Raw genomic sequence first — 21904 nt, 5'->3', positions numbered from 1 at the left:
TTTCGGAACGGGAAAAAAATCCACAAAGTAATAAATATATAATGAAATAGGATTCTTATAGAACTCGACAAAAGAAAACGAAATGAAGGAGTAAAATTTTTTGATATCTCGCTTAGTTTTCGAGATATTGAATAAAAAAGTTCTAAAAATACCCTTTGGAACTTCACTATAATTTGCCACATGGGAAAATACCCATTTGGTCCCCCGCCTCTTTTAAAAAAAAATTTTCACTATATTGTGAATATATTATATATATTCTTTTTTATATATTAAATATCTATATATAAAAAAGAATAGTTAAAAAATTTTAAAAAGAATATATACACCTTAGAGGTTGTAAACCCCCATTCCCTCATATTCTAACAGAAAAGAGTGTGTGGATTATGTTCCTATGTTGCTTCGTTTTCAATCGCATTCTATTATTTTTTTTATTTTTTGCTTCTGGCAGCACTCCATTCAGCCATGCTTTTCAGTTATTGTAAATTTAGCTGGCATATTTGGAGTTAGCAACTTAAAAATGCAATATGAATGGTTAATTTGTGGTATAAATAAATAAAAAGAGTTAAAAACGTGTGTGTATGTTAATATAGTTTCAATATTTTCTAAAATAAATGTGATAAATGCACTTATTCTATCCAAATTTGGTGAAGGTAAAAGGCAAATTTTATCAACAAATAACTTAAAAACTATTATTAACAGAATAGTGTTGGTGCTAGTTTTAGCAAAATAAGCACGAAATGAACATCTCCTGTGAATTTCATTGGAAAATTCGTAATATTTCTCTCAAAACAAGTGAGGGGATACTGCATGGAGTTGGAGCCCCAATTTTAAACGCGAATAAGAAGAAGATTGGAATGACAACAGTATGGTGTTGCCGGATGCCTGCAAATGAAACAAAAATTAAGTATTTAAGTTTAGTGTTAATGTTGGGGATGGGGGTTATTGTGCCTCCTTACTACATACACGCATATGATGTTTTAATTTTGGGTTCAATGGTTTTAACACGGAAAGAAGTTCTACGCAAAAATACTGTGGATTGCGTAGCCGGAGTTGGACTGATGAGGGTTATTTTTTTGAAGCGCGGCCGAAGGCCGCCCACGCGAAAAGGAATTCTACGCAAAAATACTGTGTTAATTAATTTAATTTTAATTACTTTATTATTTTTTGAGATAGGCTTAATATCATTGTTTTTAAGTTTGAATGAGTTGTATGTTTTTATTTTCAAAATTATTTCTCAACTTAAAATTAGAGCAAAAAATACTGCAGTTTTACAATGAACCTTCTACTGAACATCTCTGCATACGAACTTTGTTTTTATTTCAGGTGTATGGCAACACCAACTTTGCGCTAAATTAGAGAACTTTAACATTAAATTACTTGAAAATTAAGCGAGATATCAAAAAATTTTACTTATTCATTTCGTTTTCTTTTGTCGAGTTCTATAAGAATCCGCCATTAAATTGCGGCGCCACGGAAACAGCAGTATTGCCAACTCTTGGAACGGGGAAAAAATCCACAAAGTAATAAATAAATAATGAAATAAATAATTGGCACGTACACTTCTGTTAGGTGTTTGGCCGAGCTCCTCCTCTTACTTGTTGTGTACGTATTGATGTTGTTCCACAAATGGAGGGACCTATAATTTTAAGCCGACTCCGAACGGCGGATACTTTTTATGAGGAGATTTTTCATGGCAGAAATACACTCGGAGTTTGCCATAGGCTGCCGAGGGGCGACCGCTATTAGAAAACTTGTTCTAAATATAATTTTGGTGTCTCATGCACGGAGATTCGAACCTACGGACTTCCAAATGGAAGTCAAGGAGGCTTTACTGTCATCTATATTAACAGCTGATATACATATATTACAATGGCATTAATTTGTTAATGTCAAAAGCGAAGAAATTAAAGAAAACATGAGCAGTGACCAGGAAATTAGAATACCATAGCAATCAGCTTTTGTGATCAAACTTATGGGCATCACTGTTAACAATTATAGGTCCCACACCATAGCGCCTAGGACACGTAGTTCACTCCAATATTCTAATTCGCTCTCTCATTCGTAACTCACTTCCCAATTACCCTGCGAATAACGCCATTTAAAATTTTGAAAACGAATTACCTTATTTATAAGGGATATAGTTTGAATTGCGAATTATGAACACATCGTTTTATATTTTATCAGAAATTTATCAAAAGGGGATGTCAAACCCAATCGAACAATAACAAAAGGAGAGCTGCCAAAATCAATCACGAATGTGCCATAGCAAAAGTGGAAAAAAGTACCTTCACATATGCCGTAATTAGCAATAAATCCACAAAATTAATCAACCCGTTCACATATGGCAGATTAACTAAAATTAATCAAATGGCAATCAGTGTCACTACTGCTGTGTAATAAACAGTTGGAGGAAATTCGTAAACGACGTTTAATGAGAATTCAAAAATTATGGTAGTAATACCCATGCGAAATTCGTTATTACATTTTATAGTAAGTAATAAGAGGACAAAGCGTTTCCACGACAGTCGGTTCTACGTTACCGAAACGACCCGGATTTATATCCGGCCAAGGACTGTCACTCCAGTAGCAATCCCCGTATGTAAATATGGCGAATTTTTATGCTGCTACAACAACAACAACAGGACAAAGCGTTTATGGACACACGCTTTTTTCTGTTATATGAATGCATAAATAATAATACCTAAAACAAATTTTATTATAATTATGTCTAAAAACCTGTTTTCCTTGCCGAAATCCATTTTATATAGTTTTCACTTTGACATTTTTCCTTACATTCGTGAAAATAATTATTTATAGCACAGAAAACAGAGAGTTGTATGTGAAAAAGTATGGTAACAATCTAGGATTATTTTATTATCTCAGACTTCGGGAGAGAAATTTTGTCGCTTTATGTCTCGCTTTTTAATTACGGATTGGGAATAAAGCGCGAAAAAGTAGCCTAATCTACTTCTATGTGAACATATAAAATTCCCGATTTACAAATTTTTAATAATCGATAAATTGACAAAAAAGTCGCCATGTTGTAAGGAGGGTTAAGGATAATGCATAAATGTATTGATTGCAACCCTTTATTAATCAGCTGTTGACTATCCATCCAGCATTTGTCAGTTTAGTCATAAGTTTCATAGTTTGTTTATTGTTATTCCGCTTCCTCAATTATATTTCATAAAATAAAATAAATATATCTATCAAAATGGAAAGACCGCAAAAGATGCCCAAAGTGGCAAAGGTAAGCTAAATTTTGCTTTAGCAAAGCTTTCGAAGTACATCTATGTTCTTTTTACAGGTGAAAAACAAGGCACCCGCCGAGGTGCAAATTACCGCGGAACAATTGCTACGCGAAGCCAAAGAACGTGACCTAGAGATTCTTCCCCCACCTCCCAAACAAAAGATATCAGATCCAGCTGAACTAGCTGATTATCAACAACGCAAACGCAAAGTGTTTGAAGATAACCTTCGCAAAAATCGCATGGTTGTAAGCCATTGGATAAAGTATGCACAATGGGAAGAATCACAAAAGGAAATACAACGAGCCCGTTCAATATGGGAACGTGCACTGGATAATGATCACCGAAACATTACCATATGGTTAAAATATGCTGAAATGGAAATGAAGAATAAACAAGTTAATCATGCGCGCAACTTGTGGGATCGAGCCGTTACCATCATGCCGCGTGTTAACCAGTTTTGGTACAAATACACATATATGGAGGAAATGTTGGACAATGTAGCAGGAGCTCGTCAAGTATTTGAACGTTGGATGGAATGGCAGCCCGAAGAACAAGCCTGGCAAACTTATGTTAATTTTGAGCTTCGTTATAAAGAAATCGATCGTGCGCGAGCGATATACGAACGTTTTGTGTACGTACATCCTGATGTTAAAAATTGGATTAAGTTTGCGAGATTCGAGGAATCCCATGGATTTGTACATGGCGCGCGTCGTGTTTATGAGCGCGCAGTTGAATTCTTTGGGGATGATTACATCGATGAACGGTTGTTCATTGCATTCGCACGTTTTGAAGAAGGCCAAAAAGAGCATGAAAGAGCGCGCGTAATTTACAAATACGCATTGGATCATCTATCCAAAGATCGGACGCAGGAACTTTATAAAGCTTATACAATACATGAGAAAAAATATGGTGACAGAGCGGGCATTGAAGATGTTATTGTCTCAAAGCGAAAATTCCAATATGAGCAAGAGGTGGCTGCCAACCCCCAAAATTACGATGCCTGGTTTGATTACTTGCGCTTAATCGAAGGTGAGTAATTGCATAAATCTATGGAAGAGATTATCGAAATTGTTTTATGTTACTAATGCATTATTATACTCTCATTTTACGTAGGTGAAGGTGTTGTCGATGTTATTCGTGAAACTTATGAGCGAGCCATCTCTAACGTACCACCGGCTAACGAGAAAAATTATTGGCGACGTTATATTTACTTATGGATAAATTATGCTCTCTATGAAGAACTCGAAGCCGAAGATTTGGAACGTACTCGCCAAATATATAAAACTTGTCTTGAGCTAATTCCGCACAAAAAGTTCACATTTAGTAAAATTTGGCTTATGTATGCACAGTTTGAAATTCGGTGTAAAGAATTACAAAAAGCGCGTAAAAGTTTAGGAATGGCGATTGGTATGTGCCCGCGCGACAAACTGTTTCGGGGATACATTGAGCTAGAAATACAGTTGCGTGAATTCGATCGCTGCCGATTACTCTATGAAAAGTTCCTCGAGTTTGGCCCGGAGAATTGCGTTACGTGGATGAAATTTGCTGAATTAGAAAATCTACTTGGCGACACGGATCGAGCGCGTGCGATCTTCGAATTGGCTGTGCAACAGCTGCGACTAGACATGCCAGAGCTATTATGGAAAGCTTACATTGACTTCGAGGTATCACAAGGTGAGACAGAGTTAGCGCGCCAACTTTACGAGCGTCTTTTGGAACGTACACATCATGTAAAAGTGTGGATGTCGTACGCAAAGTTCGAATTAACACAACATGATGATGAAATGGCCGACGATGATCCCGAAATGAATATAAGGCTTTCGAGACGTGTTTATGAACGCGCCAATGATACCTTGCGAAGCGCTGGCGATAAAGAGTCGCGAGTTTTGCTGTTAGAGGCATGGCGCGACTTTGAACGAGAATCGGGCGATGCTCACACGCTCAAGAAGGTAATGGAGAAAATGCCGCGTCGCGTTAAAAAGAGGCAGAAGATTGTATCAGAGAGTGGTGTGGAAGAAGGATGGGAGGAAGTGTTTGACTACATTTTCCCTGAAGATGAAATGGCACGTCCTAATTTGAAGCTACTTGCCGCAGCCAAAATGTGGAAGAAACAAAAAGAAGCGGTAAATACAGAACCACTGGCAGGTGAACTGGGTGACGTCGTAAATGAAGAAAATACTAAGGCTAGCAGTCCGACTTTGAAAAAAACAATAGATTAACATTAAATGTAGTTTTTACTTCTTTCAGAATACAAAATAAAATTTGTTTGAGTGCTTTTGCATTATTTTTAATATAAATATTGGGTATTTAATTCGGTTTTTCAAAATATAAGGGGTTTAGATTGACACAAACATTTTTGTCATATAAACCAGCACATGCGTATGTACGCACTTGAAAGGTGGCGCCTAGATATGGAAATTTTTTTTCTCCCAGAACGAATTACTGGCCGATGATATTCGTAGTACAATTAACTACCCACTAGCCATAAGCTTGAAGGTTAGCAGGGCCATTTAGTATTTCGAGCAACTTACTTTCTTACTTATTCGAAGTTCTTTTAATATATTATCGATGCCGTATGTATCCAGTATATTTGAGTAGTTAACAATTAGTAGTTCAGCGGACCGAATTAATTGTTCAGTTCGAGCTTTTATTCGCCTTTTATTTGGCGATTGTGGTTTAGAAATTACGAAAAGTAAACAAGTTTGATAAGTCTCCGTAAAACCCTAAAATTTTTTGAGGAAAGTTGTTGTTTCATGCTCTTTATTTCATACTAAATTCACATAATAATAAATAACAGAACATACGACTATAAACAAAAGTTATCAGTCGGGGGTAAAATATATAAAAATATTATTTTGGCACATAGGAATGCAGATGTGGTGAACAAATATAAATTCGGGTATATCCTTGAGCAGTCATCGCCCTTTTCTTTTTTTTTTTTTTGGCGTGATAATCGCTTAAGCGATTTTGGCCGAGTTTAACAAAGCGCGCTCGTTTCTTTTATTCGTGCTAACCGGCACCAGCAAAACACACCAAGTGAAGCCAAGTCCTTCTCCACCTGAGTTTCTTAACGCAGAGGGGACCTTCCTCTTCCTCTGCTAGCGCCAGCTAGTATCACATCAAATACTTACAGAGCCGGAGCGTTTCATTGCCCTTTTAGGCTATAAATACCTCTTGAGTTCGTGGGTCGACTTTTTAAAGGCTGGTTGGTAGTACTTCGCATTTCCCTTGACGAGGGTGATGCTTTTGTCGATTTTGCTCTGCTGTAGAAGAATTTTATTATTATTTTATTTTTTTATTTATTTATATATTTATGATTTAAAATATTTTTGACGTGATAACGTCTTATAATTCGATTTAGCAGGCTGCACGCACGAAAAAATGTGTCGTTACCTTGCTCATTAGTGTTACCTTGCTCATTGCCGTTACCTTGCTCATTGCCGTTACCTTGCTCATTGTCGTTACCTTGCTCATTGCCGTTACCTTGCTCATTGCCGTTACCTTGCTCATTGTCGTTACCTTGCTCATTGCCGTTACCTTGAATGAACTGCAAGCGAAAGCGCGGAACGAACAACAAAGCAAACAAAGCAAACGAACGGCAACGTTCGACATCTTGCTCTCTCCTACTTAAGTGAGCGTATATATGTATGTATATGCGCATATGTACATATATAAATTCACGTATTTGTATTTGCATATGCCTTCTTATTGATTATTATTAATTTGATTTACTTGAAGAATTTAAAATAAAACCAAGTTTGTTAATAATACCTGTTGTTTTAATGTTATTATTATTTTTTGACGTGATTATGTTATGTTATGCTATGTTATGTTATGTTATGTTATGTGATGTTATGTTATGTTATGTTAAAGTATATTATGTTATGTTAATGTTAACTCATTATCTATATCCATACAAAATATCTATCAAACCAATAAAATTAAAATTTTCTTTTGAAAAATGCAACCAATCAATTAGTATTTTCTTATGACGTTATCACGTTAAACTATCGTCAATAAACCGACTTTACAGACAACCTCTTTTTTTAATCGCAGTAGTTACGATTTAAATACAGGGTGCGCCATCTCGAGCTTCGGTATGGAAATATTGAATAACTTTGCTATCCATTGTCAGGACTTGAGAAAAAATAATTTGGAAACGTCAATTCAGTACAATTTTAACGATGAATAACTTTACACCTAAAGAACGCGCGGAAATTGTGATCATGTATTTGGAAAATGGTCGTTCAATTGTGCTTGCTCAACGTGCATACCGTCGAAAATACCGCGGTCGTAAAGTGCCTTCTGATAACACCATACGCAATCTGACTAAAAATTTTGAAGAATCGGGTCTGTAGCAAATCATCAACGTGTTTCAGTTCGTAAAAGACGCTCCAATGAAATTGTTGAAACTGTCAAGCAGAGTGTTTTGAAAAGCCCAAATCTGTCGGAGACGGAGAATAGGGAACGCTGTATAACTGTGTTCTATCTCATTCTCTCGCAGGCTATATACTATAAGATCTATATGTATGTCTCTTTTTCGTTTCATCGAGTCTCAAATCACTCCCAACGATTCTAAAGAAGTTTTCACTTCAAAAATACAGGTTATAGTTATAATATAAATTATACAGTGCTAATTTCGAAGTATTTTTCGTTAAAAACTATTATTCTTATTTTCTTATTCTTAGCCTTAAAATGTCGTACAGCTGGCAATCGCTATCCTTGTTAGACTAGTGATGTTACGCGCTAGCTTCCTCTCACTCAACCTTCAATTTTTCCCATCTTTAACTGCTAGCAACCCTAACTTGCGGCCAGATTTAATTAGGTTGCCGTATATCATAATAATGAGAAAAAAATTAGCTATATTTTGATCTATAACAGATCAATATACGTTATGGATGCATAAATATATCGAAATCATACCTGTTTATACCTGGCTGCGGAGAGGTGCGGCCAAGCGCGCAACGGCAACTACGGTTTTTTTAAGTCTTTACACCTATTGCAGTAAACCGAACGATATTTTATCTCAAAACTTGGTTAATTAAATTTTTCCCGCAAAATCAATTAACAATAATTTAATTAAAAATACTTTCGGCCACTTTTCTACTGGCACCGTAGTGTATTGTGGGTAAAAATGTGGATTTCAGCATGTACTCGATGACTACACCAAATCTGCAGCCGGATCTTAGACTACGAGTTAAAAAGAAAAAATATTTTTTTTTTTTTCAAATAGAGAAAATACTGTGAGATTTTTCGACGCTTGTACGAAGCGCTTAAATTAGTCTCAGGAAAAGTCTCCAAGACTCGGTAGATGTTGCTCTCGCCGCATGGTCTTGAAACTGGTAGATTGATTCACCTTGACCAATCTGGCAGTTTTCACTGACGACTGTTTTTCGCCCTTTAATAAAGACTTACTTACATACTTACATCCGTGAAGTAGTCCTATAGTGGTTGTTGTTGTTGTATGAGCTTACTAAGCCATCTCTGTGCGACGTAGTCACCGGTCGATTTCGCCTAACTCATCTAACGGTAGTACCAGAAAGTGTACTGTTTCGACAGGTTGGGTTCAGAGGGAGAGGGGTGTTAGGTGAGTAGGTTTCATATGGTATGTGAAGAGATGGTTAGCATCGTGCGGTATGCCTTCACATGCAGAACATATATTGGGTACGTCGTCGATTCGGCATAGGTAGGAGTTTAATCTGCTACAATACTCGTATAAAGAAAGCAATCGCGTTAAAGTTACGCGGGTCTTACGAGGAAGCAGAAGCTTTTCATCTTCAATAGGTGGTTATTGGACTCCGATAACTACATTCGGGGGTCGGGAGATTAGAAAAGTGGTAAGGGTATCCCGATGAATGTCGTTTAGTATTTGTCTGTATACTGTCCGGTGCAGTAGTTGTAAATGTATTTTGTGCTGCATCTCGTCAGTGTAGTTAAAGAGATGTTTCCTGACGTGCTATACTTCCAAACCATTTATTGGTTCCACATGGAAGCATCTTTGATCCGAAATTGTATATTCTAATATTTATTACGTTATTCGCTTTTGCTCTCAAAATGCTAAGCTTTTTCTGTTTGCAGATATGAAAATTTATTTAGAAATTAGATACTCTTAATTAAACTTCAATCTGAATTTTATATATTTTATATTATATTTGGTGTGTTGAACATCGGCTTTAATATTAAGAAAAGCCGTAAAGTTGAAGATATCATTTCATCACATACAAATATCATTGATACCTGTTTCGGCTCGATCAGTGAGATTAAGGATCTGCGCGTCTATTTTGGCACAAAATTAAATCTCTTTTGTCATGCCTGCATTTGATTGTCTGGCGTTATTCTTCTGATTTCACTGATCCATATAACATATACCCGTTAGATGCCATATACTGAGTTTTTACGTTCCAAATTAGAATATGACGCTTTTATCTTTGGACCAAGCCAAATTACTGCTGGTCACAAGTTTTTATTGCAGAAATGTGCTGCTAACTCAGGTCGTCACACCAGCGATTTTTGGTTGCTCTTGCAAATTTTTGCGAACGCCAAAATCTGATAATTCGTAATATTTATCATAAATTATCAAAAAACTATCCGGAGCGCGAATCGACCTTAAATCAAATACAAGATGCTTGTAAAAATGTATGATTTACTAATATGTACTTTATTCAAAGTTTCACGCTGAAATAGACATTTATTACAATTATAAATATGTGTATATGTATATAAAGATAGATTATGTATTATGTGTTCATTCCATTTCCTGATGAAACATCAATCATGGTTGAAATGCCTTAAGGGAGGGGTCTAGGGTTTGACTTTCAAAAAATCGATTTTTTGGAAATAGCTTTTTCTTATAGTAAATCATCTCAAAAATATTGTCCCAAAATTTCAGCTCAATCGGAGCAAATCTTTTGGAGTTATAGACGTTTTTGCCCCCCTTTTTTTCAAACGCGTTTTTCTCGAAACCACTTTTTCAAAGTCCGTGACTATTAGAACTTCAACAATATTTAACCGATCCTTTTCAAATTTGGTATACAACTTCTATATATAAAATACCTCCCCACCCCCAATGAGAGATTTTTCACTTTTTTGTTTTACATTAAGGGCGGTTTCCACTTATACAGCGAAAAAATCAGTGAAAATCGCACTTTTTGCTTCAAAAACGCGCTGGCAACGTAAAAATGAAAAAAAAAAATCCGAGCCAGTGGGGGGGAGGTTTTGGTGATAATTTAACCAAATAATTCTGTTTTTTTTATTTCAGGTGATTCTACAACTAGATACGATAGTCACCGCAAATCACCTTTTGGAAAAGGCGTTTTCGGAAAAGTTACAAAAATTTAGTACAATATTGTTGAAATGATGCTTTATAATGTACAAAAAGTTTAAATACATTTTCACTATTCATATCTCTAAAGCAAAGTCTTAAAAATTCATTAAAAAAAATGCTCAAACCCTAGACCCCTCCCCTAAACGAATTGCCTGTAATATGGTATGTGAACGACACATAGCAGACAACCGGTACTTTATTGTTGCATTTATGTGCAACAAAAGCAATCGGTTGGCCGCTCAAACACCATATACTACAAGCCCGCCAATTGATTCAAGACAAACAAATATCGCCGTTACACACGTATCGCATTATTCCTTTGCACCATCCGCACGGGATAAGCTCATCGCAAATTCTTCCCAAGAAGAATTTTTTAGTACTGATAAATTACGGACTATTAAGCATATTTGAACGTAATGTCGGTAGTATTTTTTATGTTTTTAGAGCTTTCTTATATGTACTATGTTTTTATTGATATTGCTTTTAATTAAAGAATTTCATATGTGTAAAGAATTTAATTTACTACAAAATAGTTTGCATACTTTATTTTTCAAACTCATACACTGAAAAAATGTTTGACAAAATACAGATTTGCTGTCCATTAATTTTGCACGGTTATTCCATAAACGCAATGAACTTAAGTATATAATATACTATATGAATTTACTTTTGACTTTGAGAAAAATATATTGTTAACAAAAGGCAAAATATTTATTGCAGCAATAATATTGCGTTTTTTTCTTCACATTCATTTTTGCTTTATTATTTCTATTTTCTATTAATTTAGCGCAAAATATTAAATACACAACTGCCAGTAATCGATCATATGCCAAAATGTGTCGAAATTATGTAGACTTGTTAGGATGTATTTATCCAATATATGCGATATAATTTAATATATTATATTTCTGTCATATGTAATTGCCATTTTTTGTAACAAATTCCATATCAATACAAGGTGTAGCAAAGTGCTTAATATAGAAATCATTTAAACATTTTATGTGGTTCTAATTTTAAATATAAATAGCAGAAATGTGCTTACAACTTTTTATTACTTTTATGTTTTTTCTTAACGAGTTCTAATTTATGTTAAGTAAGTTATACACTACTTCTGGACAGTTATCATAAACCTTTTTTTATTTTATATATTTTTGGTTTATGATTTTTTGAGTTTATTTAAAAATTGGAACTATTTTTACTGCATTCCAGTGTCAAATACTCAAACTGTTTGCTATTTAACTTTTAATGCTGATTTACAAATCTATATTTCAGTGAGTTAGAATACACTCACTTTGATTTATTTGACTAAGATTTAATAAACTAACTTTTTGACGGGTAATGTAATTTTTTACTTTGCTTTTGCTTCTTTCTTGTTTTCTTCCTTTGTGGCGGTCTTGTTAATTGTTTGTTTGTCTTTAGCATCCTGCAAATAAATGCGCCCAAAGCATGGTTTAAGAAAACAATAGAAATTTCCATATTAAACATTCTCCATTTGTCATTTTGTAGATAGAACTTATAGTGGAGCGTCATATCAGCCATGTGAAGTGTTTGTATAGAAATACACTATATAAAATTATTAGTATTACGCAACGAAAACGAAAACAGCATTTAAAGAGGCAACATTCCCTTTATTATTAGCAGTAATACGAACACTTATGCAGCCATGGCAGTGATATAATGCAACAATATTTGTGCGAAATATATGTATGTACGTATTTTTCGCAAAATGTTGGCAATTTATTTTCAGGAATCTTTTAACGTACGTGTGACAGACGGGCATGAATTCTTTTATGCGCACGAAAGCGTACTTTATATAAAAGAAAACATACAAAGTGAAAACTGTAACCAGTAATGAAAGGTTTTCAAAATCACGAGCTAACGAATTTCACCACTTTCATATTTTTTATTCAATTGGTATCAGAAATAAATATTTGTATTTCAACGTTCAACGTTTTTAAAAAAATTATCTCCATTTAGAATGGATCAATAAATCGCTACTATTAAAAACCTTTCAATATGCTTACACATGTCAAAGTAAAATAACAAAAATGTTATATAATAAAAAAAACTTTTCGTGGATTAAGATGGGGTGAGTAAACGAAAATTGTTTCAAAGATTGAAAAACTCCAGTTTTGTTATGCTTTCGTATTGTGTTGGTTTGGCGCCACTTTTTCTGAGCCAGACTTACTCATCTTACTCTACTTTTATCGTTCAAAAATATAACAATAAAATGGATATTGTGTTTGGGGAGAGTTCATATTATGAACGTCAAACAACAAATATCTATTACTGTTAAAACATAATAAAATGTATGCAATTCGCAATTGAAACAATTTTTGTCCCTTTAGTCTTTTCAAGATTTTACCTTTGCCTTAACGGCTTCTGCCTCCTTTTTTAAATATTCCTCCCGCGCCGTTTCATACATCGATACAAACTTGTCGCGTTGCACTTTAAACTGTGCGAACAAATCATCATTTTTATTGCCTTTTAGCCTATTCTCAATATCTACTTTCTTATCATGCTCGGCACGTATTTCATCTGTAACCCAAGGCTTTTCAATTGGATATTGATTAACGAGGTTTTTCAGTGTCTTTATGGTACTTTTCCCTTTTACCACCTTTTTCACTAACTTCGTATTGGGTTTCTTAATTTTTCCGGCATTATTAAATGGTGCTGGCGGCATAGCACGTGGCATGCGCGGTGGGATCATTGGCGGTATTGGTGGAGGAATTGGTGGCATGGGACCGACGCGTCCACTACGGCGCAGAAACGGTGGTGGTGGTTGTATGCCCATTGGTGGAGGCATGGGGCCTCGTCCCATTGGTGGCATCGGTGGGATCATCGGTGGCTGAAATCCATGTGGAGGTGGCATTGGAGGCATTGCAACGTTTCCGCGTGGTACTGGACCAGGTGGTGGGCCCATACGCCGTACACGATTCGGGACATTCGGAATTGGGCCAGAATTATTAAAATTGCGCGGTCCACCCTGATTACCGCTATTAAATCTATTGCTATTTGGCCCATGTGGACCCTGAAATTGCATCCCTTTATTTTTATTCCAATTTCCGACCCCATTGTGCTGGACTTGTGGACTGCCAGGTGGTGGTTGGAATTGTGTTTGTGGTTTTCCCTTTTGTCTATTTTTGTTATTTTTCTTTTTTTGTTGCATTTGACCCATTCCATTTCCTCCTCCGCCTCCTACTGGTGGTGATGGGTTATTAAAATCCAGGTAACCAGGATTATCTGGAATCTGACTTCCATTGAACATCATCTGATTAAAATTTCCTACATGTCTAGGGCCACCACCGCCGTTGCCTACATTTTTGAAAGGTTTTTTGTAAGGCATAGCGGCAGCTCGGTGCATGGGTCTGCCATTTTGAAAATTTTTCGCCATTCTTTTTCCTCAGACCACTCTTCGAACAAACCTACTTCTTCAGAATGCTGTAAAAAGTTATTTAACAAATAAATTTAATTGTTTTTCGCTCACTATATCAAACAAATATACTTCAAAAAAATTGCAATGTTTTCTTCTATTTAAAAATACTGATTTAAATGACTTTTAAAGCACTAGGTATTTTTTCTTTAAACGTATAACGAAAACTTATCAAATCAGAGAAATCAAGGAAGTGTTATGTTAAGTTAATGGAATAAGAACATGTACAGGCTAGTTCAAATGTTATAAAATACAATTTACTCTTCTTTTTATTTTAAAGCTGTTTATACATTTCAACTTTCACTGGCGATTTGTTGTACGTGGAAAAGTTGGTTATACTGTAAACGAGGCGAATTTTAGTTGGACAGGAGCTGTGAGGATTGGAGGTTCAATCGAAAGTGGTTTTGAAAACTCATAACCCTCCGTCAGGATGAACTGAGAATGCTTACGGACATTCTCTCACGTCATTGCAGAATGCACATGGGATATAATTCACGGACTCTTGCCGTTTCTGCGACCAGTCTCCGGAGATAACAATACACCTTATTTTTAAATGCGACGCCATATAGCGAAGTGGGTTGAGACATCTCGACCCATTGCAGTCAGAAGAAAGGCTTATACGCTCAGTCTAACCCAACTCTATCTTCATTTAATAAAGAGGACTGGGTTTGGATGAGGTTCTGTAGTGGGTAGAGTACACTGCAAACCATGAGGTCGACGTCCAAACCTGAAATCTATTTATCTATCCACCTATTCCGACTTATACACATGGTTGGTTACAATTTCAGCTAATAGTTACGTGTCGTCAGATTCCTCAGAATTTGTAATGGCTTAAGACAAATTTGTGTGTTGGAAGTTACTGATCGCCATTCACTTGGGAATGGCCAGGACGATTCTTCTGCATATGGTTCAAGCAGCTCACAACGGCCGGGATTAGCCCACGTATCCTCTGGGTAGCTTCCGAACACCCGTTCGGGAGTGAGCTAACGTGAGAAGGCGAAACATTCCAGGATAGCTGGTTGTGCGTTGGGTTTGGGACCCGCCACTTAAAAATCCCCCCCAATGAAATCTTAAAAAAAGCCTCGGATGAGACCTCCCTATACTGATGACGACCCCTGCAAACGAACTAAGGACTATGATTTGAGGGCATGCACCTGGAATGTGCGGTCCCTTAATGGGGAAGGTGCCTCTGCCCGGCTGGTTGATGTCCTCGTGAGAGTAAAGGCTGACATCACTGCCATCCAAGAGATGCGATGGACGGGGCAAGGAAAGAAAACCATAGGACCTTGCGACGTCTACTACAGCTGCCATGTAAAGGAGCGCAAATTCGGTGTCGGATTTGTTGTGGGAGAAAGACTTCGTCGCCAAGTACTGTCGTTCACTCCGGTGGACGAGCGTCTCGCAACAATCCGCATCAAAGCCCGTTTTTTTTAACATATCGCTAATTTGCGCGAAGAAGAAACTCGAACCCAGGCACATTAAATGGCTAGCAGCAGCAGGGTTGCAAATTTTGAAGTTTTTCATTTATTTGGACTCTAAATTGTCAATTTTTGTTTAAATTACTCTGAACTGTCAATCATGGTATATAGACATTGTAGTAGCCAGAAGCGAAAACAATATATGTTCCTTGATTCTTCTCTACTTCTGCTTACTGTTCAATGTACTTTGGATTATACAAATTTAAATATGTAAATATATTCACTAGCTCTGACAAATTTTTATTGATATAACTTTTTCTAAGCATATTCAAATACAAAATGTAGTTTTCTTTTGTTTACCTTACATCTCCACTTTCTATTATTATATGTTTACAAATTAAAATCTGTCAAATCTGTCAGTCTGGTACCGTTGGACCTGTCTAAGGTTTTCGATTTAACTATTCCTTCAAAGCTACTAGCAGAGAACTACTAGTTGATACATACCAAGGTGGATTTAATAAGGTGACAGCATTCACCCAGCTGAATTTTTCGCCGTAGGCATGGCTTACGTCAAAATGATATGCTTTGTTTGAATGTATTGGTATGTTTACATTCGTATGTTTACATTTGCTTGCTGATTTTGACGTGATGCTTGCACCAAACGCAACAACAATGCATGTAGGGTTTTACTATATGTGTTTGCTGTCACCTGTAATAAATTCGCCTTGATACATACCAATCTACTCTCGCACAGTGACTGAACAGGTAATCCACAATCTAACTGTATGGTAACATTTCGAAATCAAATTTCAAAACAAAGGAAGATAACGGAAGGGTTGCCATAGCATGGTATCCTTTCCCCTTGCTTTTCAATTTCTATGCCCCGAAACTTCTTTAACCACCAGAGCTAGTTTATCTGATCTTATACACCGACGATTGCTCGTTATTGAGGTCCGCCAATGACATCGAAGGCTTGTATTCATAGGAATTTCCAACTATTCCCACTAATTCCACTACGACTTATTTACAACTTGCACGAACGAAGTCAAACTATCACTGCAAATAAAAAGCGTTAATACACCAATACCGACAGTTAAAAACCCAAAATTGCTGGGTGTAGCCTTCAATAGTTTCCTCTCTTTCTCGGCGCACGCAACCGCGATTGCCACTAATGTCCGAAACCTCAACAAGTTCGTTGTTGTGATTATTGTAGCAGTAATACAACACTAGGCTATTGGGGGCTTGGTAGAATATAGATGGCGTTCGGTTGCAGTAGACCCTAACGTTTCCCCCCCCGAGAGTCTGTTCTACGTCAGCGGAACGACCCGGATTTACTATATATCCGGCCAAGGACTGTCACGCCAGCAGTACTCTCCCATGTATTGGGAATGTTTTTGCAGCTACAACACCAACAACACTCAGAAAAATTATTATTATTTTATATATTTTTTGTAATCATTTAATCATAAGAAATAAAATTTTATTTTGATTTCCCCTTCTTATTGTCCAACCACCGAATACCTTGCATTTCGAATCTGTGAGATTGATAAAAACTTCATTACAATAACAATTAATTACGAAAAAGAGTAAATTTGTCAGATCACACGTCTTATATAAAATATAAACTGGAAATTTTTAGAGTGGACAGTATATAAGACAAACTAAAACATATATATATATTTACTGACAAAACTAAAACTAGTAACTTTAAACGAAATTTAACATTAATACGATTTTAATCAGATTATGATAGGTAGATTCTTTGTGGTAAGTTTTCGGCTGCAACTGGCGGGTGATTTTTTGGGCGTGGTTTGTATGTTGTGGAATCCAGAGCGCGGATTGGGCAAATTCACAATTCTGCTTTCATTTGGATAAATACGTTTTGAACGTGTCGACATATTTGACGCCGATGCCGGACGTGTAAATGTATGTATTACGGAAGAACGCGAATCAGGTTCGATGCTTTTCTGAAATGATTCATAAGCATCTTCCGTATCTTGATCTGTATTCCAATCCGGGTCATCATTAATGAGAATTGTCGGTGGAACTGTTGATTTCTTCTTGAAGTTCTTACCCAAGGAGGAACGTTTTTTGCTGCCTGAACTGTGACGACCAGATCTACGACGAATAGTTGTTGCAATAACACGACTTTTCTTCAGTGATGACTTGAAAGGAGATTTTAAAGGTAATTTATGTCCACTTGCAGGTGTTGCGGCATTACGTGGAGTCATCACTCGGCCTGTGAATACGCTGGGACTGTTTATTGAGTAAATTAGGTTTCGTTTAGCCATTGGAGTATTTTCCTCATTTCGGTCTAATTTACGTTTTTTTGCGGAATTTGCAGACGTAGACGGTATAACTGATAAGTTGGTATTTGATGGAGCTTTACGCATCGAAATCATGGAACCGGTTTTTGCAGACATGGGTGTAGTAGAGCGTGATGTTTGGACATTTTTACGTGCACTGCTGAGTTTTTCTTTTTCCTTGCGTTTGTTCTCCCATTCCTTTTTCATTAATTCTATAATGTTTTCGCCACAAACACGAAATTCCTGATGCTCAGTTTCTTCGTATACTGTAACTAAATCTCTTATCTGCTGTTCAATTTTGGGCAATTTCGTAGCGATAGTTTTGCGTTCTCTCTCCTCCTTTAATAACTGCCCTCCTCTGTTGTTATATCGTCCCGGGTCGGAGGCCTTAGCTTCCAAAGCTACCATGCGGTCCCATAACAATTTTCGATTGTCGTAAAGTTCAAATATCTGCCGATTACTTTCATAAAAACGTTTTAGATCTTCCAATTCAATTTCATGCAATAGCAAGAGATCTTCCGTGTAACAGTTGCTGTGGAACTTAGAAAAACGATTTCTTTCTGTTTCAGATTTAAGAGTTTTATCCCACCACTCTACAATCTCTGCACGTATTTGCTGAAGGCATTCTTTTATATTTTGACTTTGCAAGGATTCACAACGGTGCAACTCTTCTTTTAGTGCATTATATGTGGTCTGATTATATTCTGCGTGTCGTTTAAATTTATTTCGTGTATTCGGTGATGTCTTTAAACGCCCCCAAAGCGATTCCAATTTTTTACGTATGCCATCGATACGCTCCGACAATGCTTGCACACGTGCACCGTACACATCCTGCATGCGCCTAAGCGCTTTGAAAGTTTCTTCGTCCAATTTAATTTGTCTGTGATTCAAGAGTCGATCTTCTGTATCTGTGTTAACTTGTGTCTCTAATGTAGTTAAGTAATTCTTTATTTCGCGACGTAATACTGACATCTCATTCAGACGTTCCATACGCTCCACTTTTAGTTGATCTAAATGGTTACGGAATTCCAGAATTTCTTCTTCCGACGGTAAAGGATCGGCTAAAAGAGGACGTGGAATTTCTCCCAACTCATCGCATAAACCTTCCTGCTCAAGTAATAGTTCACAAATTTCTTCGCGGCGCCGCCGCAATTGTTCACGCAATTCGGTTAAACTTTTGTCTATGTTTGATTGTATGATCAACAACGGTATTTTTCTATCCTCCATTCTTGGCAACTGTATATCAGTTTTTAGTAAGCGGCACAACAAGTCCGCTTCCCCATGCAACACTTGTATTTCATTCTCTATTTGCTCTCGTTTTTTAACAGACTCTTCTTTCAATTCGGCAAAAAAGTTTTCAACGTGCTCTTTCAGTTTGTTAATGTTCTGCAAACACATTGTTTCATCGAACATTTCTGTCCATATGGAGGTGAGCTCTCTAACATTTTCAGCTGTAATTCTTTGCAGCTCCAAATTTTCTTCTTCAAAATCAGCCATTTTATATCCTTCGCTCCCGTTACATCTAAAGTATATAAAAGAAAATTTGTGGTAAACTATTAATAAGCTAACTTTTATACAATTGGCTTACACAAACGCTGAAATTAGTGAACAATCGATTTGAGACAAATAAGTGCACTTGTTTCTAATAAGTTACTGAAAGTAAAACTCCAAATTAAGCACAGCGACGCGTTTATATTTTTCAGTTGTAAATTTAATTTGAAAATGGTGATGTCACTAAAATTATCGACAAGGTTTTCGATAATTGCAGAGTTGCCTGCGTTCAATTAGCAAAGTGGTGCCGGCTTGTTCAATAGCACGGATAATATAGAATGAGTTGAATGTTTTGCTCATGTATAACAGCAAATGTACATTTTTATATTCAAACTAAATCCAAAAATAGTTCTAATTTCATATCTGAGTGCATATATTTTCTTATCAAATAAATACTTTTATATTGATAGACGTTTTTCTACTTAGTTTATATTAGAAGACGTTTTTCCTACAATTCTTGATTGAAAATAAAATAACTCCTTATAGGGGAAACATTGTGGCAATTAAAAGAAAGTTATTAAGTGCGGCCGAAATCGAATTTAAGCAACCAAAGCTTAATTTTTAATTAAATATATTTAAATATTTATGTATATAAGGCTGATAGTTTTATTACACTTATAATAAATTTATACCGCATCCATTAATTGGGTTAAATATCTGAATCGGCAAACCAAATTATGCTTTTGGGATGTTTTGTTAAAATGATGTATTAAATGAACTAAATACAATGTTAGACACATCACATTTTTACTAATTTCGACCGACGCATAGCTACTAGTTGTCTCACTCGTGTAAAGTATTTAATATAAAAAATATTTCTGTTTTATATAAGGCTGGCCTAGCTAAAGCTGGCCACAAACAGAGTACAATTCCCAGCGATTTCTTCTTAGTCCGTGGCATATACACTGTACACAAATCCATAAACCATTTCATTGCGATCGTCTACTGTTAACATCAGAAAAAAGCCGATGGCGCGATTGCCCTTGCAATTATTTACATGCACATTAAGAAAAAAAAATCGAGAAAAAGAAAAAATAGGTTTAGATGAAAGAATGATTGCAAAATAGGAGCAATCGCTCTCATATTAAGTTGTTGGGAAATATAGAAATCAGTACTCCAGAGTATACATTTTTTTTATTAACACGTGCCATTTTTCCGCTTACTCTTATCTCGACGATGGTCAGTAAAAAATTGAGAAAATCCCCAAACTGCGCCTCATACTAGCAACAAATCCCAAGTAAATGAACATTTTCAATTACTTAGGATTTGTGTCCGCACTTGGGGTACGGTACACTAGACAGGGCTAGTTTAATTTTTGTGTGAATTTTGATTTAATCCGAGCAAATAGTTTTCGAATTATACTCGTGTATTTCTATCGTGTACACTGTTCTGTGCCCGTTTTCTAAAAATCTCAATAGATATGGAGCTATACTTTTTTATTGGTTACTGACTTACTGTCCGATTTAGCATATTCTGAATGGAAATCTAATTTATGACAGAAGTATTTACGGATCAAGTTTCTCTTAAAAAAGAGGATGTCTGTAAAGTCGGTTTACTGACGATAGTTTAACGTGATAACGTCATAAGAAAATACTGATTGAATGGTTGCATTTTTCAAAAGAAAATTTTAATTTTATTTGTTTGATAGATATTTTGTATGGATATAGAGAATGAGTTAACATTAACATAACATAACATAACATAACAAAACATAACATAACATAACATAACATAACATAACATAACATAACATAACATAACATAACATAACATAACATAACATAACATAACATAACATAACATAAGATAACATAACATAACATAACATAACATAAGATAACATAACATAACATAAGATAACATAACATAACATGTTGTTGAAGCAAGGTAACGACGCATGAGCAAGGTAACGACACATTTTTTCGTGCGTGCAGCCTGTTAAATCGAATTATAAGACGTTATCACGTCAAAATTTTCGAACCTGCGGACACTAAGTTCGCATTTACTAACTTTTAAAAGTTATTTTTAATAAATATACCAAATTCAAGGAAGTTCTTATTTCATTCATAGGCAACGCTCGTTTTTGTTATATATTACAATATATAGGGTTTTCCAATAAGAGGTGTTATTTTGATATTCAAAGAAAAATGCCATTTTTAATATAAATGGTCGGAAGTTTATTTCATTATAAAGAGGAAGGTATGCCGTTAATAGTGGAAAATAACATCAGGCAAATGACCACCACGACCACGACGACTAGGACAATATCCTTTTCATGAAATTTTCCATAACCGAATTGCAAAGTGGCTGCCCTATATCCTCAGTAGTCTCACGAATTCCATTTTTGAAATCTTGAATCGACCCTGGGCTGTTGGCGTAGACCTTCTCTTTCACGTGGCCAAAAGAAAAGTCACAAGGTGTTAAATCACAAGAAACGGTCCGGAAACTTTTGCCGTAAAAGCTCAATGGTTTCGTTGCTTGTGTGGCACGTGGCGCCGTCTTGTTCAAAATAAACGTTGTCGAGATTAATACCATCCAATTCCGGCCATAAAAAATCGTTAATCACCTCTCAATAGCGCAATCCTATTCAAAATAACACCTGTTATTGGAAAACACTTTAT

The 21904-nt window shown here is 36.0% G+C and overlaps 3 protein-coding genes across 3 annotated transcripts; 1 reads left to right on the top strand and 2 right to left on the bottom strand.

The window, feature by feature from the left end:
- The first annotated feature begins 3116 nt into the window (after positions 1-3116).
- LOC129239510 (protein crooked neck) lies at positions 3117-5548 on the top strand. Its single transcript, XM_054875030.1, has 3 exons — positions 3117-3250; positions 3308-4280; positions 4365-5548. The coding sequence occupies exons 1-3, from the start codon at positions 3215-3217 to the stop codon at positions 5468-5470; spliced, it is 2115 nt and encodes a 704-aa protein (XP_054731005.1). The 5' UTR covers positions 3117-3214; the 3' UTR covers positions 5471-5548.
- Positions 5549-11081: 5533 nt separating this feature from the next.
- Positions 11082-14190, bottom strand: LOC129239509 (DNA-binding protein K10). The gene is made up of 3 exons (XM_054875029.1): positions 14081-14190; positions 12941-14016; positions 11082-11998 (listed from the first exon to the last, which is right to left on the bottom strand). The coding sequence occupies exons 2-3, from the start codon at positions 13967-13969 to the stop codon at positions 11924-11926; spliced, it is 1104 nt and encodes a 367-aa protein (XP_054731004.1). The 5' UTR covers positions 13970-14016; positions 14081-14190; the 3' UTR covers positions 11082-11923.
- A 2663-nt stretch (positions 14191-16853) lies between these two features.
- LOC129238693 (protein regulator of cytokinesis 1-like) lies at positions 16854-19460 on the bottom strand. The gene is made up of 2 exons (XM_054873809.1): positions 19321-19460; positions 16854-19254 (listed from the first exon to the last, which is right to left on the bottom strand). The coding sequence occupies exon 2, from the start codon at positions 19227-19229 to the stop codon at positions 17166-17168; it is 2064 nt and encodes a 687-aa protein (XP_054729784.1). The 5' UTR covers positions 19230-19254; positions 19321-19460; the 3' UTR covers positions 16854-17165.
- Positions 19461-21904: the final 2444 nt, after the last annotated feature.

This window comes from Anastrepha obliqua, chromosome 2, assembly GCF_027943255.1.
Source record: "Anastrepha obliqua isolate idAnaObli1 chromosome 2, idAnaObli1_1.0, whole genome shotgun sequence".
NCBI lineage: Eukaryota > Metazoa > Arthropoda > Insecta > Diptera > Tephritidae > Anastrepha > Anastrepha obliqua.
The sequence above is the reverse complement of the archived record's forward strand: the minus strand, read 5'-3'. Positions and strand labels throughout refer to the sequence as shown.